Source organism: Nicotiana tomentosiformis, chromosome 4 (assembly GCF_000390325.3).
Source record: "Nicotiana tomentosiformis chromosome 4, ASM39032v3, whole genome shotgun sequence".
Lineage (NCBI taxonomy): Eukaryota > Viridiplantae > Streptophyta > Magnoliopsida > Solanales > Solanaceae > Nicotiana > Nicotiana tomentosiformis.
In genome coordinates this window covers 16,360,286-16,375,388 of record NC_090815.1, presented here as the reverse complement: position 1 = coordinate 16,375,388, position 15,103 = coordinate 16,360,286, and the positions used below count along the sequence as shown (strand labels likewise).

Below are 15,103 nucleotides of genomic sequence, written 5' to 3'. Positions count from 1 at the left end.
TGAACTATGATTGCGCAGTGCATTAGAGTAGCCACGAGATAGGTATTAGGGGTCTCAAAGGGTTACTCTGTTGGTCACAAGGGAGACTGGTGGTGGAATGGAGAGGTGCAAGGAAAAGTGGATACCAAGAAAGCAGCATATCTGAAGCTAGTGGAAAGTGTAGACGAGGAGGAGAAGAGGGCGAATAGGGAGCATTATAAGTTGACTAAGAAAGAGGCTAAGCTAGCAGTTACCGCTGCCAAGAGTGCAACTTTTAGTCGTCTGTATAAGGAACTCGAGGGTCGAGGTGGGGATAAGAGGTTGTTCAGGCTAGCCAAAGCGCGAGAAAGGAAGGCGCGTGATTTGGACCAAGTGAAGTGCATCAAAAACGAAGAAGGTAGAGTTTTGTTGGATGATGGGCTTATCCGTCGGAGATGGAAAACCTACTTCCATAGTCTCTTGAACAAGGAGGGCGACATCAGCATTGTACTAGGTAATTTGGAACTCTCCGGGAGTCGTTGTGACTTTGGGTATTGTAGGCGGATTAGAGTTGATGAAGTTGAGGGTGCTATGCGTAAGATGAGCAGGGGCAAAGCGATCGGGCCGAATGAAATTCCGGTGGAGTTTTGGAAGAGTGTGGGCAAGGCGAGCTTGGAGTGGCTCACTAGGTTATTTAATATCATCTTTAGAACAAAAAAGATGCCCGAAGAGTGGAGGTGGAGCACGATGGTTTCTGTATACAAGAACAAGGGTAATATCCAAAATTACAATAATTATCGAGGTATCAAGCTGCTTAGCCATACTATGAAAGTCTGGGAGAGAGTGGTAGAGCTAAGGGTGAGAAGGAGTGTAACTATTTTCGAGAACCAATTTGGGTTTATGCCGGGGCGTTCGACTACAAAAGCCATCCACCTTGTTAGGAAATTGATGGAGCAGTATAGGGAGAGAAAGAAGGACTTGCATATGGTGTTCATCGACTTAGAAAAGGCGTACGATAAAGTTCTGAAAAAGGTTTTGTAGAGATGTTTGGAGGCTAGAGGTGTACATGTTGCCTACATTAGGTTGATTAAGGACATGTATGATGGAGTAAAGACTCGATTGAAGACAGTGGGGGGACTCAAACCATTTTTTAGTTATGATGGGGTTGCATCAGGGGTCAGCACTCAGCCCATTTTTGTTTGCTCTGGTGATGGACGTACTGACGTGCCACATCCAAAGGGAGGTGTCGTGGTGTATGCTATTTGCAGATGATATTATATTGATTGACGAGACACGAGACGGTGTGAATGCGCAATTAGAGGTATGGAGGCAGATCCTGGAATCTAAAGGTTTCAAGTTGAGCAGGACCAAGATAGAATACTTGGAGTATAAGTTCAGTGGCGAGACTCTAGGAGGGGAAGGGAAGGTGAGGCTGGACTCGCAGGTCATCCCTAGGAGAGGGAGTTTTAAGTACCTCGGGTCTATTATTCTGGGGGATGGGGAGATTGATGAAGATGTCGCATATTGTATTAGGGCGGGATGGATGAAATGGAGACTCGTTTCCGGTGTTTTGTGTTACAAGAAGGTGCCACCGAAACTTAAAGGTAAGTTCTATAGAGTGGTGGTTAGACCAACGATGTCGTATGGGGCTGAATGTTGGTATTGCTCATGTCCATAAGATGAAAGTAACAGAGATGAGGATGTTGAGATGGATGTGCAGACATACCAGGTTACATAGGATCAGAAATGAGGTTATTCGCGATAAGGTGGGTGTGGCCTCTATTGAGGACAAGATGCGGGAAGAGTGGCTTAGATGGTTTGTTCATGTGAGGAGGAGGAACACAGACGCCCCGATGAGTAGGTGTGAGAGGTTGATATTGCAGGGCCTACAGAGAGGTAGAGGTAGGCCAAAGAAGAGGTGGGGAGAGGTGATTAGGCAAGACATGACCCGGCTTCAGCTGACCGATGACATGACCCTTGATAGGAAGGTTTGGAGGTCGAGAATTATGGTAGTAGAGTAGGTAGTGTAGAGTTTTCTTAACATTAGTATTGGTACGCAGTCTCATTTTTTATTGGTAGTAGATTTATATGACTAACCGTTATTTTCTTTCATTGTTGATCACTTTACTGTCTTGTTGTTTTATTCTGCTTTTATATGACTTTTTGATACTGTCCCTTTTTTCCTATATTTTCATTAATGTGGTACTTATAATATCCTGAGCCGAGGGTCTATTGAAAACAGCCTCTCTATCCTCACAAGGTAAGGGTAAGGTCTGCGTACATACTACCCTCCCAGACCCCACGGTGTGGGATAATACTGGGTATGTTGTTATTGTATAACTACATATCAAATCATGAAAGGCACTACCTCTACCGCTTTCCCAAAATGAAAAAGAATAAAAACAAAAAAGGCAGTAGTGTCAAAGACAATATGACGTATAACAATACCAACCAAAGGGAACAAGAATTGTAGAAACCTAACCAGAAACTTTATCATAGCATGTATATTTTATATAAATATAAATAAAAGGAGAAAAAAAAAGAAATCTTTGAAAATCCTATTGGGCAAGAGTTGTTGTTGACTATTTGAATATATAATGTGAGTTCTTTTGAAATAAAATACAGTATCATATGTTGTTTTCTGTTTAACAATTTCAAAGTCCAACCTCTGTAGCGTGGCGTTCTATACAAGGTGTGTTGTTTTGTACTTCAATACCACATAAGAGGGGTGATTTGTGTGGTGTCCAATTTTTCGCGTGCACAGATTATAGAAAGACCTGGTTCTTCTATGTGTTCCTTATACTACTGTAGCAGAATAATAAATACGGAAAGTAAAGAACACAAGTATTCTTACGTGGAAAACACCTTGCTCAAAAGGTGAAAAAACCATGACCTACTACCCAGTAGGAGTTTTTCAATACTTCACTAAATCACTGAGCAAAAAACAGGTCCATGAAGGTGGCAATGTGCCTTCTTTCCTGCATGGGCAGCACAACCTTATTAACAAATTCAAACAACACTTTGTGGGGTGGCTTCATCTCACTTTTGTATACAGCCTTGGGCTAAAGCTCTTCTTTATTGTCAGCAAACTTCCTTGTAATAGCAAGTGATGTGGGGAGGTTTTCTAGGCTTGGCCATTTTAATTTTTTGTAGTCATTGTACCCTTCAGCAGGTACTCCCAGAATTTTCCCAACTCCTTGTCATCAAAACTCACAGTCACCCCCTTTACCACACTGGTAACTCTTCCATTTTTTATCTCACAATTTTTCATGAACTCCACAATCTCAGTTCTGGCAAGCTTTGCATCCATCTAAAGGACCATGTCCTTCAAATCCTGCAGTTGTAGTTTTTTTAGCAGCATCATCATGCCTTCCTTCTCCAAGTCCTTGAGGAGTCTACCTTTCAAGATGGTTCTTTTTCCAAACTTAACCATTTTGTCCTTCTCTGCATCAGATTCTTCTTCTTCTCCACTCTCTTGTTCCTCCACTACTTTCACTTTTCTAGACTTCAAGGCACACCTAGTTCTTTTTGCCAAGGTAGAAGGTTCTGCTGACTTTGTTTTTGAAGGAGACTTCTTTTTGGAAGGCTTGATTTTCTTTTCTTTTGGAGTCATAACCTCCACCTCTTCTGACTCCTCTTCATCATGAAGGACCAGGTCCATCTCCTCAATTTCAACGGCCTCAATATGCTCAACTACCTTCTTTTTTCCCTTTGCAACAACTTTTCTTTTACTTTCTTTCAAGGCCTTCTTAAGTTCAGCCTCACTCTGCTTCTTCTGACTCTTTGTAACTCTTTCTCTTGTGGGAGGAGTCTCTACAATTATAGAAGAGGCAGCATTTCTCTTCTTGTTTTCCCTAGTAGTTCCAGGGATTTTAACTCCTGAACTCTTCTTCTTTTTTAGATTATAGCTGTCAGACACACCTTTCAGTAGATCTTCGAGGGGTTCCTGTACTGATGGAACAGGTTCTTGAACATTCTTTCCCAATCTAACCAACCCCTCAGCAACTTCTCCGGCCCTACTTCCCACCTTTTCTCGTAAACTTTCTTCTTCTCCAGCAGATTCCTGACTCCATACTACCATAGCTCCTCTTTATTCAGCAAAACCAACAGGAGTGAGTGAAGATTCAACCACTCCTTTTCTTATTCCCCACACATCGCCTTGAGAACCCTCACTCTTTTTTTCTTTTTTCTTTTTATTTTTACCACCCAACTCCCTAGACTTAGTTGTTTCAACCCCAACCATAGTTCCTACCAAAACAAACCTATTTTCTATATTTTCAGCAACCTCAGAGATAGTCTCAAATGTAATTTTTGGATCAGATGTTACCTGCTCTATTTAAGATGAAACAGTTTCTTCCCCCTCAGTTGCATACTTGAAAGAATCTATAGATTTTGGGGGTTCATCTGCCTAACTTGCCTTCAGTTGCTCATTGATTTTCTTGATTTTTTCTCCTCCAGCGACTATTTTGCGAGCAAGCATCTTGAATCTTCCTTTCTTAGAGATAGATGTGATTGAGGGTGTAGTTGAAGAAGTGGGTATGGATTCTTTGGGTGGTGATGAGGGATTTTCATAGGTGTTATCCATTTATGGTTAGAGGATGATAGGAGATGATTATGTGTGTTTAGAAGATGAGAGAAGATAAAGAGAATTGTTTGGCAGTTGTAAATTAAAAGTGAAGAAACGACTAAGGCCAAATCAATTTAAAGAGGGATAATCTGATTGGGTAACGATAGCTTTTCAGAAGCTCAGGAGTTTAATCAAACTGGGAGTCAGTTTGAAAAGACGTTGACGACTCTCCCTAGAATCTAGGCTCTTATTGCGTTTTGGGACTCTCTTTGGGTGAAACTGGTTCATTTCGTAACGGATAAGCTCAAGGAGGTTAGGATTAAATGGGACTCTGCTTTTGATCATGATCCACATATAATTATTCCAAAATATGCAGAGTGGAGAGTATGTATCATGTAATCTTGATGAACCAGGTTCTTCACTAAGAAATCTCTTGTGTTAGTCTAAATTCTCCAAGAAAATAAAGATAATATCATTAGAGATTAATGAGACATTTTAGCACATGGCACAAGAGTATACTAATGAAAGTATGAGACTGAGCAAAATCTAATCTAATTATGTACAAAATTCACAGATTTTCTAACCAATTTGAGTTAGAACTGGTTCCTTTTAGGTGATCTTAATCATCCTTAATTCTAATATGTTCCTTTCAAAGTGATCTCTACTTAGAGCTTTTGTGAAGATGTCAGCTATTTGCTTGTCAGTAGCACAAATTTCCATAGTGATCAAACTCTTTTCATAGTTGTCCCTCAAAAAGTGATGCCTAACATTTATGTGCTTAGTTATTTTGTGATGAACCGGATTCTTGGTCATACTAATTGCACTAGTGTTATCACAAAAGATAGGGACACAATATACATCAATTCTAAAGTCCATTAATTGTTGTTTGATCCACAACAATTGAGCACAACATGAGGCACCAGCAACATACTCAACTTCAGCAGTAGATAAGGCCAAAGAATTTTGCTTTTTGGTGGCCCAAGACACAAGACATGAGCCAAGAAAGTGTGCCATACCTGAGGTGCTCTTTCTGTCCACAAGAAAACCTGCATAATCAACATTAGTATATCCCATTAAGTTGAAATTACTACCTTTTGGATACCATAGACAAAGGTTAGTGGTGCCTTTTAGGTATCTCAAGACCCTCTTGACTACAGTCAAGTGAGACTCCTTTGGATTTGCCTGAAATCTAGCACAAAGGGATACACTAAAAACAATATCAAGTCTGCTAGCAGTGAGATATAACAAAGATCCAATCATTCTCCTATACAGCTTCTGATAAACAAATGAACCAGGTTCATCTACATCCAATTTTGTGGTTGTTGCTATAAGAGTGTCAATTTCTTTGGAATCTTCCATTTTAAACCTTTTAAGCAGCTCTTTTACATACTTCTGTTGATGGATCATATTTCCATTTGAATTTTGTTTAATTTGTAAGCCTAAAAAGAAATTAAGCTCACCCATCATACTCATTTCAAATTCACTCCCCATTAGTTTAGCAAATTCTTTACTTAACTTATCAGTAGTTTCTCCAAAGATTATATCATCAACATATATTTGAACTACCAAGAGATCTTTACCTTTTTCTTTCAAGAATAAAGTATTGTCAATTTTACCTCTCTTGTAGCCATGCTCAAGCAAGAATTTTGATAATCTTTCATACCATGCTCTTGGAGCCTGCTTGAGCCCATAAAGTGCCTTGCCAAGCTTGTACACATGATCAGGACATTCCTTGCTTTCAAAGCCCAGAGTTTTCTTGACAAACACTTCCTCCTTTAGATAGCCATTGAGGAAGGCACTCTTGACATCCACCTGATGGAGAGTGAATTCCATGTGAGGAGCAAAGACTATAAGGAGTCTAATTGCTTCCAATCTTGCAACTAGAGCAAAAATCTCATCATAGTCTATGCCCTCCTCTTGACTATATCCTTGAACCACCAATCATACCTTGTTTCTTGTAACAGTTCCATCTCCGTCAAGTTTGTTTTTGAAGACTCGTTTTGTACCAATTACTGATATGTCCTTGGGTCTTGGTACCAGATGCCAAACTTGACTTCTTTAAAATTGGTTGAATTCATCTTGCATTACATTCATCCAGTCTGCATCCTGCAAAGCCTCAGCAATATTTTTAGGTTCAATAAGAGATAAAAAGCATCAAAAGAACAAAGATTCTTCAAGGAAGATCTGGTTTTGATTCCAGAGTTTGGATCAATAATTATGTTCTCAATTGGATGATAAATTTGATACTTGTAAGGTTTCACAACCAGCTGGTTTCCCCTAGATGTTACTTCAATGTTTTGTTGCTGAGGAATAGGTTAATTGGCAGGCTGCCTCGAGGTTTGAGGATCAGTTCCTTTATTCAGTTCCCCCTGTCAAGTTGCCATGGGTGAAGGGACCTGTTCTATCACTTGTTCGTTCCTCTGGTGCAACTTCAGTCTAGGCTGTGGTTTCATTTGAGTTTCTTACCAGCCCAATATCTTCATCGTCATGTTCCTGCCTCTTAGAAAGAATGTTATTTTCGTCAAAAACCACATGTATACTTTATTCTACACACATAGTTCTTTTGTTATAAATATTATAAACTTTACTATGTGAAGAATATCCCAAGAATACTCCCTCATCACTACTGGGATCAAACTTACCTAGAAAGAATATCCCAAGAATACTCCCTGATCAGTATAAATGCTTCATCTTTAGATGTTAAAACCAATGTCCAAGTAAACCTAGAGTAATCATCAACAAGCACCATAACATATCTCTTACCACTTCTTCTCAATGTTCTCATTGGTCCATAAAGATTCATATGAACCAGTTCCATCGTCCTGGTGGTGCTTACCACTTTCTTGCTTTTGAAAGAGGATCTTACCTACTTCCTCCTTGCACAAGCCTCACAAACTTTATCTTCCTTGAACTTAATGTTAGGCAGCCCTATCACCAAGTCCTTGGAGACTAATTTATTGAGTTGACTTATACTGGCATGTCCAAGTCTCTTGTGCCAAATGAGGGGATCATTATCCAACACACTTAAGCAAATGAGTTCATTATCTGAATGTGTGGACAGATCCACAACATATATGTTGTTCACTCTTTTTTCCTGTAAAACTATCTTGTCAGTGGTAAGATTAATCACAAAGCATTTTGTAGAGGTGAATGCTACCATGTTACCTCTATTACATAATTGTGATACACTTATTAGACTGTACTTCAGTCCATCTATCAAGTAGACATTCTTAATAAAGTGAGAATCAGTCTTACCTACCTTTCCAACCCCAATGATCTCACTTTTCTTCCCATTTCCAAAGGAGACATTACCTCCTTTAAGGTCCTCAAGTGAAAGGAACTAGTTCTTGCTTCCTGTCATGTGCTTTGAGCAACCACTTTCCATGTACCATATTTGGCTACTTCCCTTCACTTGAACCTGCAAAAGGAAATCGGGGATTAGTCTTAGGAACCCAAACTAGTTTGGGTCCCTTTCTATAGGCAAAAGGATGAATCAGATTCTTTTTAGCCCAACTTGGTAGCCTATTCTTCCCTTAAACAAATTCTTTGTTCTTTTGACTTGTCTTTTCTTTTGCAGTACATTCACTTTTATAGTGACCTGTTTTACCACAATGTGTGCAAATATTATTCTCAGGAAGTGTGAGATACTTGCTTTTGGTATCCCACTTAGGTGCCGGTTTCCCAAAGCCAAGTCCTCTTCTGTTGCTACTATGGTATTCTTGTAGCCATGAAAGTGCATCGGAGAATTTGTTCCATTTACAGGTTCTGTCTAGCTCATGCTTGACCTTGCTTAGATCCCCCTTTAGAATTCTTACCTGTTCATCTCTTTTGTACAACTCATCCTTCATTTTCCCTACATTTTCTTCTAAAGTGAGTTGTGTGTGATCAGCTGTATTTTTGCTTGTTCCTAGTTTCAATTTTAAATTTTCAGATCTAAGATTTAGGACAGTTGAGTCAAATGCATGAACATGGTTCTTCAACACAGTATTTTTACTTACAGTTTCACTAACCCTAAGTTCTAGGTTTTTCCACTTGGCCTTCAAAATCACACATTCTTTAGACAACTGCTCCTTTTTGTTATTTACATCCTTAGATTCATCAATTAACTCCAGTAGTAACTCAAATAACCTTTCTTTAGACAAAAAAATAGTTTTGCCTTTGAGATGAAGGACACTTACCTCAGTTTCTTCATCAGATTCTCCAATGGCCATAAGTGCTCGTTCATCCTCATCATCATCATCATCTGAGCTTTCATCTGAGCTTTCCCCCTAAGCAGCGACCATAGCCTTGGTTAATCCTTTGTTCTTGCTTTTCTTGGATCGAACATGTTCCTTCTTCCTGTTTCTTCGTTCAGCTCTTTCCTTATTTCATTCAATTTCCCATAAAGGACAGTTCTTAATGTGGTGATCAGTCTTTCCACACTTGTAGCAGCCATCATTGGTTTGCTTCTCACGAGCTTTTGACTTGCTATAGCTTTCACTTTTTAAAGGACTCTTTCCTCTAATCAGGTACTTCTTGAAGTCCTTGGTGATTATAGCCATTTCAACATCTTCCAGATCAGAACCTTCAGTGATTCTGAGTGCCGAGCTCCTTTCCTTATTACGTATATCTATCTTCATGGTTTGTCTCTTAAGTTCATATGCAGTATGATTTCCAATTAATTCATCCAGTAGGAGAGTGGCAATATTCTTTGATTCCTGGATGGCAGTGATTTTGCTCTCCCAAGTGATAGGCAAAATCCTAGTTAGTATCTTCTCGACTCTATCTTCTTCAGGAATAATTCTTCCAAGAGATTTTAGCTCATTTATTAATGTAGTGAACCTTATGTATATTTCTTGAATGGTTTCTCCTTCCTTCATAGCAAAGTTCTCATACTGAGAGTACAGTAGAGTTCCTTTGGATCTCTTCACCTGAGGTGTTCTTTCGTGAGCTACTTGCAGTGTGTCCCAAATTTTCTTAGCAGTGGCACAACTTTAGATTCTGTTGTACTTATCTGAACCAAGTCCACAAATAAGCCATTTCTTGGCTTCAACATTCTTCTCCCACTTCTTCAAGTCCTTAGTAGTGCAATCCGCTCTTGTCTTTGGAACATCTACTCCTTCAGTATTTTTCTTCAAGGTAGCCAGTGGAAAACACAAGTATTTTTCTTTTGCTACAGTGACAAATGTCCCATAGCTCATAGTCCTCTCCTATAATGTGATCTCTCATCATGTTTTTCTACCAAGAGTAGTATTGGCCATTAAAAAGTGGTGGTCTAGCAGTGGATTGCCCTTCCCCGTTTTCAGGTGGTGCACTCATGTTGATCTTCTCCTAAAGTGTAAGCCTCTTCATGGATAACCTGCTCTGATACCAATTATTGTTTTGTACTTCAATACTATACAAGAGGGGATAATTTCTGTGGTGTCTAATTTTTTGCGTGCATAGATTATAGAAGGACTCGGTTCTTCTATGTGTTACTTATACTACTATAGCGGAATAATAAATGTGAAAAGTAAAGAACACAAGTATTTTTACGTGAAAAACACCTGGCTCAAAAGGTGAAAAAATCACGACTTACTACCCAGTAGGATTGTTTCCAGCACTTCACTAAATAGCGGAGCCAAAAATAATATTTACAAAAAAATTTGTAAACCTAAAGGATTACCTCTAACCCTTTGTGGCAACCAGCCTCTAGCTGTTGCGACAACTTCAAGTTAACTCTAACTTGAATACAACACTCAAAGTACCTAGTATAATTGCTTCTAGATAAAACTGAAAGGTACAATTTGAAACACCTACTACAATGAAACTAGAGTAAAATACCGACACTTGAAACTGGTTCTTCTATCTGGTTCATGTAGCTTCAGGTTCGCACACTTGAATCACACAAGAATTGCTTGCAAAATGCCTTGCTATTTTGCTCTCAACTCACGTTTAATTTCAGTGTTTGTGCGTACCTGTAAAATGAGAACATCCTGCAATTTATAGAGTTAGTAGAATAGGAAATAACTAGAGTTCTAATGCTATACTCTTCCTTGGTGGAAGAGTTCTAGCTAGTTATCTTCAACTTCTAACTCCTCCCTTATCTAGAATAGAGTTCTCTCGAGTAAGGAGTCCTTCTCCTTATCAATTATGCAACCTTTTCGTTCGGGAGATATCAGATATAACCACTTAAGCTTATCTCCTTCATGTACATGCCTTGTGCCCGAATTCTGCCCGTGTCTGTGTATACTATGTATGGACCAGGTTCATGTTTGAGTTTCTTTGTCAGTCATCAAAACAAACTTCACTTGGACCAACAAGGTGTCTGTCTATATTCATGTTCTATCAACCAGTCTAATTTTGAAATTTAACCAAAGGAGAGCCAAAAGTACCAAGCATATACTTTTCCTCACCCAAAGATTTGCAACATTTTGAAGTAACTAGAGAGTTAATGTGTTTAATTTTTACGGTCAAATATATTAATTTTTCTAAAATAATTTTTTATAAAAAATTTCATAAGATTAATATAATTAAAAAAAATTGTACTTAAAAGTTTCTAAAAAATGTTAATATCATTATAAAAAACATTATCTGAAATTTTTAAAGTAATGTCATCGTTCTTGTTCTTGGAAGAATAGTATTAACAAATAACAATAATAAACTATAGTACGAACTTGTGGATTATAGAGCACATATTGGGAAAAATACAAGTCCGCTCTTTTGCACGTTAACTTTGGCAGTAACGCGGTATAGCACGCAATAGTGACTAACCTCACCCCGTAAGCAGGGGCGGAGCTAACCGCGGCCCGTCGGGGAGCGAGGCACGACGGTGTGAGTGAGGTCATATTTTACAGAAAAATTAAAGATAGGTGTTCGACTGAACAATGTAATTTGGATTCAAACTCTATAATTATCTTAATTACAAAATAAATTATGCCAAATTTCCATCTCTTAACGTAGTGAATCAATGTGCCTTGTTTTAGCGCCAATCTCATTACCAAGGGCGGATTCACATGAGTTTAAGAGGGTTCACGTGAATCCGCTTCATTGAAAATATTTAGGATATTATACAATTTTATAAAATCTTACTTATTATTATTACTGTTATAAAAAATTTAAAAAGTATACTATTGATATATAAAAGTTAAGCGCCATGCACAATATTCTGCGGTGCTGGCTGGCTGGAGCTTCACTAGTTTTCTTACAAAAGTTCGATTGTAATTCTATTATTATAACATGTTAAAGCATGTTGATCTTTGACTTTCAACGTAATGCCCAGATCTATGCTGAAAATGACATTCAGCCAATAAGAAACGTAGTAAATAAAATATTTAATTAATTAAGGAAGATTCCTAGCGTGAAAAAACTTAGGAATAAGTAAATACGCGGCATTACTGCCAAGAGGATAGAAGAGGGTCACGTGTTTAGATATATTTTGAAGAATATTTTAAAATATATATATTGAAGAATATTTTAAAATATATATATATATATTGAAAATAAGTGTATTTGGAATGTTATTGGAATAAATAAGTGTTCCGAAAGTATTTAAAATAAAACATTTTTTAAAAATTTGTAAAAAAAAAAAAACTTCAAATATCAGTTTCAAACAGAATGATTTATACTTTTTAAAAAGGACTTGGTAATAAAAAAGTTTAAATCAGATTAGAAAAAAGTCAAGGTGCTAAGCTGTCACAGTGTACGGATCTGTTTCACCAAACCAATACTTCAACCTTGGACAAGTTAGTTGTGAATAATATTCTAATATATAATTTATTCTATTACACTTAAAAAGGAATTTTGATTGGTGGCCCATTGACCTTTGACAATTTTCCTACACTTCCTTGTCTTTTATATGTATCTTATATTACGGATTTAAGTACTAATGTATATGTTATTAGTTATAGTGATAACTTAACCACAAAGGCTAGTTTTGCTATTATTTGATAGCGCATTTAAGTAAGTAAATAACACCCCTCCCCTAAAAAAATAATGACATAGAAAATGTATATAAGGAATTCTATTTCTAAATGCATTGTGATTGAACAATCAACGAATAATAGATCAGCTACTATAAACTGAAGTTACAAGATTACTACTTATTTTCGGCTTCAACATTTCTATCCATAAAATCAGCTCCAATATTTAAAAATTCAGCTAATTAAGCCTCGTGGCCTCTAAATTAATAACTCGAAATTAAACAAAACAATCTAACAATAGTGTGAAAATATCACCAATTAGCTATGTTAATTATCATACCCTTTGAACATAATGTACTCTTATTTAGAGTATACTTATAGAAGTTAATTATGATATATTATTATGGACTTTATTGTTACTATTATTGTTACTTCTACAACTAACAAAAGATCTCTATAACTATGATATATTATTATGAAGCTTATTTAAATTAATCATCTAAAAACTCAAAGATGTTGAAATAACAAAAGTAGAAAGCTTCATAGTATTTTATGTAGCCAAAGAACAAGTCAAATTATATAGGAGACAAAAGCTAGAAATAACGCGGATATTATATTGGCAGCCAATAGTGGTCCACTAGCCTCAAAATTAAGTGTTTACTTTTGCCTATAAATATTTCATTGCCACATTCTCTCTTCTATCACCTTCACAGCTTCCAATCACAAAGATAATTTATAAGCTTCTATTCTTAGTTTCTTGACATCATATCACCAATACATTGCAATATTTTCAAAATGATTAGTATTTCAAACAACGCTTTTGCAGCCATTGCTGCTATGTTTTCTCTTCTCTTTATATTCTCAAGCATGCAATGCCATGCACAACTTTCTTCCACATTCTATGATGGCACTTGCCCTAATGCTCTCAACACCATTCGTACAAGCGTTAGACAAGCAGTGTCACGTGAACGTCGTATGGCTGCATCTCTCATTCGCCTTCATTTCCATGATTGCTTTGTTCAGGTTGGTTAAATACACATTAATTAGTAGTATATATGTATCTCTATTTACTTCAAGTTGAAATTATTAACTTGATTACAATTGTACTAACTTGTGGTTTTAACTATAGGGTTGTGATGCTTCTATCTTACTTGATGAGACCCCTACAATTGTTAGTGAGAAAACTGCATTGCCAAATCTTGGATCAGCTAGAGGCTATGGTATTATAGAAGATGCCAAAAGAGAGCTTGAAAAAACATGTCCAGGAATTGTATCATGTGCAGATATACTTGCCGTTGCCGCTAGAGATGCATCAACTCTAGTAAGTATCCGTAGTTTGATTTTTATTTTCTTCACATTATAATCAAATCTCTCTATAACAGCCATGTTTATTCTGATATTTTGTGGATGTTATAGAGAAAACTTGGGTTTTATAGTGAATGGTTGTTATAAAGAAGTCTGACTGTATATCAAACTAACCAACATTATGTTAATAACTTGCAATTAGGTTGGAGGTCCAACATGGGCAGTGAAACTCGGAAGAAGAGATTCAACAACTGCTAGTCATACACTTGCTGAAACTGATCTCCCTGGTCCATTTGATCCTCTTAATAGGCTTATTTCTAGCTTTGCAAGCAAAGGCCTTAGCACAAGGGATATGGTTGCTTTATCAGGTAAAAATTAATCAAGTTATTATTAAACATATATAGAATTTTTATCATGCATATACTTGTACAGATAATAATTAAGAAGTACTTCTAATGATTTAAACTTTCTAATTATAGGAGCACATTCAATTGGCCAAGCACAATGTTTCCTTTTCCGCGATAGGATTTATGGCAATGGAACAGACATTGATGCTGGATTTGCTAGCACAAGAAGACGTCAATGTCCTAAAGAAGACCAAAATGGAAACCTAGCTCCACTTGATTTGGTTACACCTAATCAATTGGATAACAATTATTTCAAGAACTTGAGGCAAAGAAAAGGTCTTCTTCAATCAGATCAAGTCCTTCTTAGTGGTGGATCTACCGATAGTATTGTTTCTGAATATAGTAACAGTCCTCGCGCATTTGCCTCTGATTTTGCTGCTGCTATGATTAGAATGGGAGATATTAGTCCCATAACTGGTCAAAATGGGATCATAAGAACTGTCTGCGGCTCCCTAAATTGATCATTCAAAAGCCTATTACATGTATTTTTGTTGCCAAGTGTATTTGTATTCATTTGATTCTTTAATTCTCTATGTAATGTTTCAAGAATAAAATAAATTGTTTGTTATGCTTTAAGAAAATTAAGAGTTCTAACCCAATGTTTCACATGTAACTTAGCTCCATTGATTAAGTTAGAATATAGCCTAAATATTGAAACCACAAATGAGCTCCCTATCTCCTGGAATAATGAAAGAGAAAAATATTACTTTGTCATAATATTAAACAATTAATGATTGAGGAGTAACTAAACTTCATGGCATCTGAACATTAAAATACCTCTTTTTGGTAATTTTATTTTACTCGTATTTCTATATCAAACTACGCAGGGCAAATAGGAAGTAAAAATCGAGGCTGCATAATATATAATATATTGATATAATTAAGTACCTTCTAAGACCCAAAAAAATAATTTAAGCATAAATTAAGGATCATTTTCTAGTTTATCTTTTAGGTAACATTAATTAAGCATCAATTTCATGTGGGGG

General features: G+C 36.9%; 3 protein-coding genes across 3 annotated transcripts; 2 read left to right on the top strand and 1 right to left on the bottom strand.

The window, feature by feature from the left end:
- Nucleotides 1-1,117: 1,117 nt before the first annotated feature.
- Nucleotides 1,118-3,068, top strand: LOC138909310 (uncharacterized). The gene is made up of 3 exons (XM_070200493.1): nucleotides 1,118-1,562; nucleotides 1,651-1,946; nucleotides 2,907-3,068. Exons 1-3 carry the CDS (start codon nucleotides 1,118-1,120, stop codon nucleotides 3,066-3,068), a joined length of 903 nt encoding a protein of 300 aa, XP_070056594.1.
- A 5,824-nt stretch (nucleotides 3,069-8,892) lies between these two features.
- On the bottom strand, nucleotides 8,893-9,384 carry LOC138909309 (uncharacterized). Its single transcript, XM_070200492.1, has one exon. The coding sequence runs from the start codon at nucleotides 9,382-9,384 to the stop codon at nucleotides 8,893-8,895; it is 492 nt and encodes a 163-aa protein (XP_070056593.1).
- A 3,737-nt stretch (nucleotides 9,385-13,121) lies between these two features.
- On the top strand, nucleotides 13,122-14,666 carry LOC104112002 (lignin-forming anionic peroxidase-like). The gene is made up of 4 exons (XM_009621827.4): nucleotides 13,122-13,428; nucleotides 13,535-13,726; nucleotides 13,913-14,078; nucleotides 14,190-14,666. The coding sequence occupies exons 1-4, from the start codon at nucleotides 13,201-13,203 to the stop codon at nucleotides 14,576-14,578; spliced, it is 975 nt and encodes a 324-aa protein (XP_009620122.2). The 5' UTR covers nucleotides 13,122-13,200; the 3' UTR covers nucleotides 14,579-14,666.
- The last annotated feature ends 437 nt before the right edge of the window (nucleotides 14,667-15,103 follow it).

What these genes read in the sequence shown, in the direction of transcription:
- LOC138909310 (XM_070200493.1), top strand. Translation starts at nt 1,118, where the DNA reads ATGGGGTTGCATCAGGGGTCAGCACTCAGCCCATTTTTGTTTGCTCTG. An exon ending in GGTGCCACCGAAACTTAAAG is followed by an intron (nt 1,563 to 1,650) that starts GTAAGTTCTATA and finishes TGAAAGTAACAG; the next exon opens with AGATGAGGATGTTGAGATGG. An exon ending in ACATGACCCTTGATAGGAAG is followed by an intron (nt 1,947 to 2,906) that starts GTTTGGAGGTCG and finishes AGCAAAAAACAG; the next exon opens with GTCCATGAAGGTGGCAATGT.
- LOC138909309 (XM_070200492.1), bottom strand. Translation starts at nt 9,384, where the DNA reads ATGAAGGAAGGAGAAACCATTCAAGAAATATACATAAGGTTCACTACA.
- LOC104112002 (XM_009621827.4), top strand. Translation starts at nt 13,201, where the DNA reads ATGATTAGTATTTCAAACAACGCTTTTGCAGCCATTGCTGCTATGTTT. An exon ending in CTAGAGATGCATCAACTCTA is followed by an intron (nt 13,727 to 13,912) that starts GTAAGTATCCGT and finishes ACTTGCAATTAG; the next exon opens with GTTGGAGGTCCAACATGGGC. An exon ending in GGATATGGTTGCTTTATCAG is followed by an intron (nt 14,079 to 14,189) that starts GTAAAAATTAAT and finishes TTCTAATTATAG; the next exon opens with GAGCACATTCAATTGGCCAA.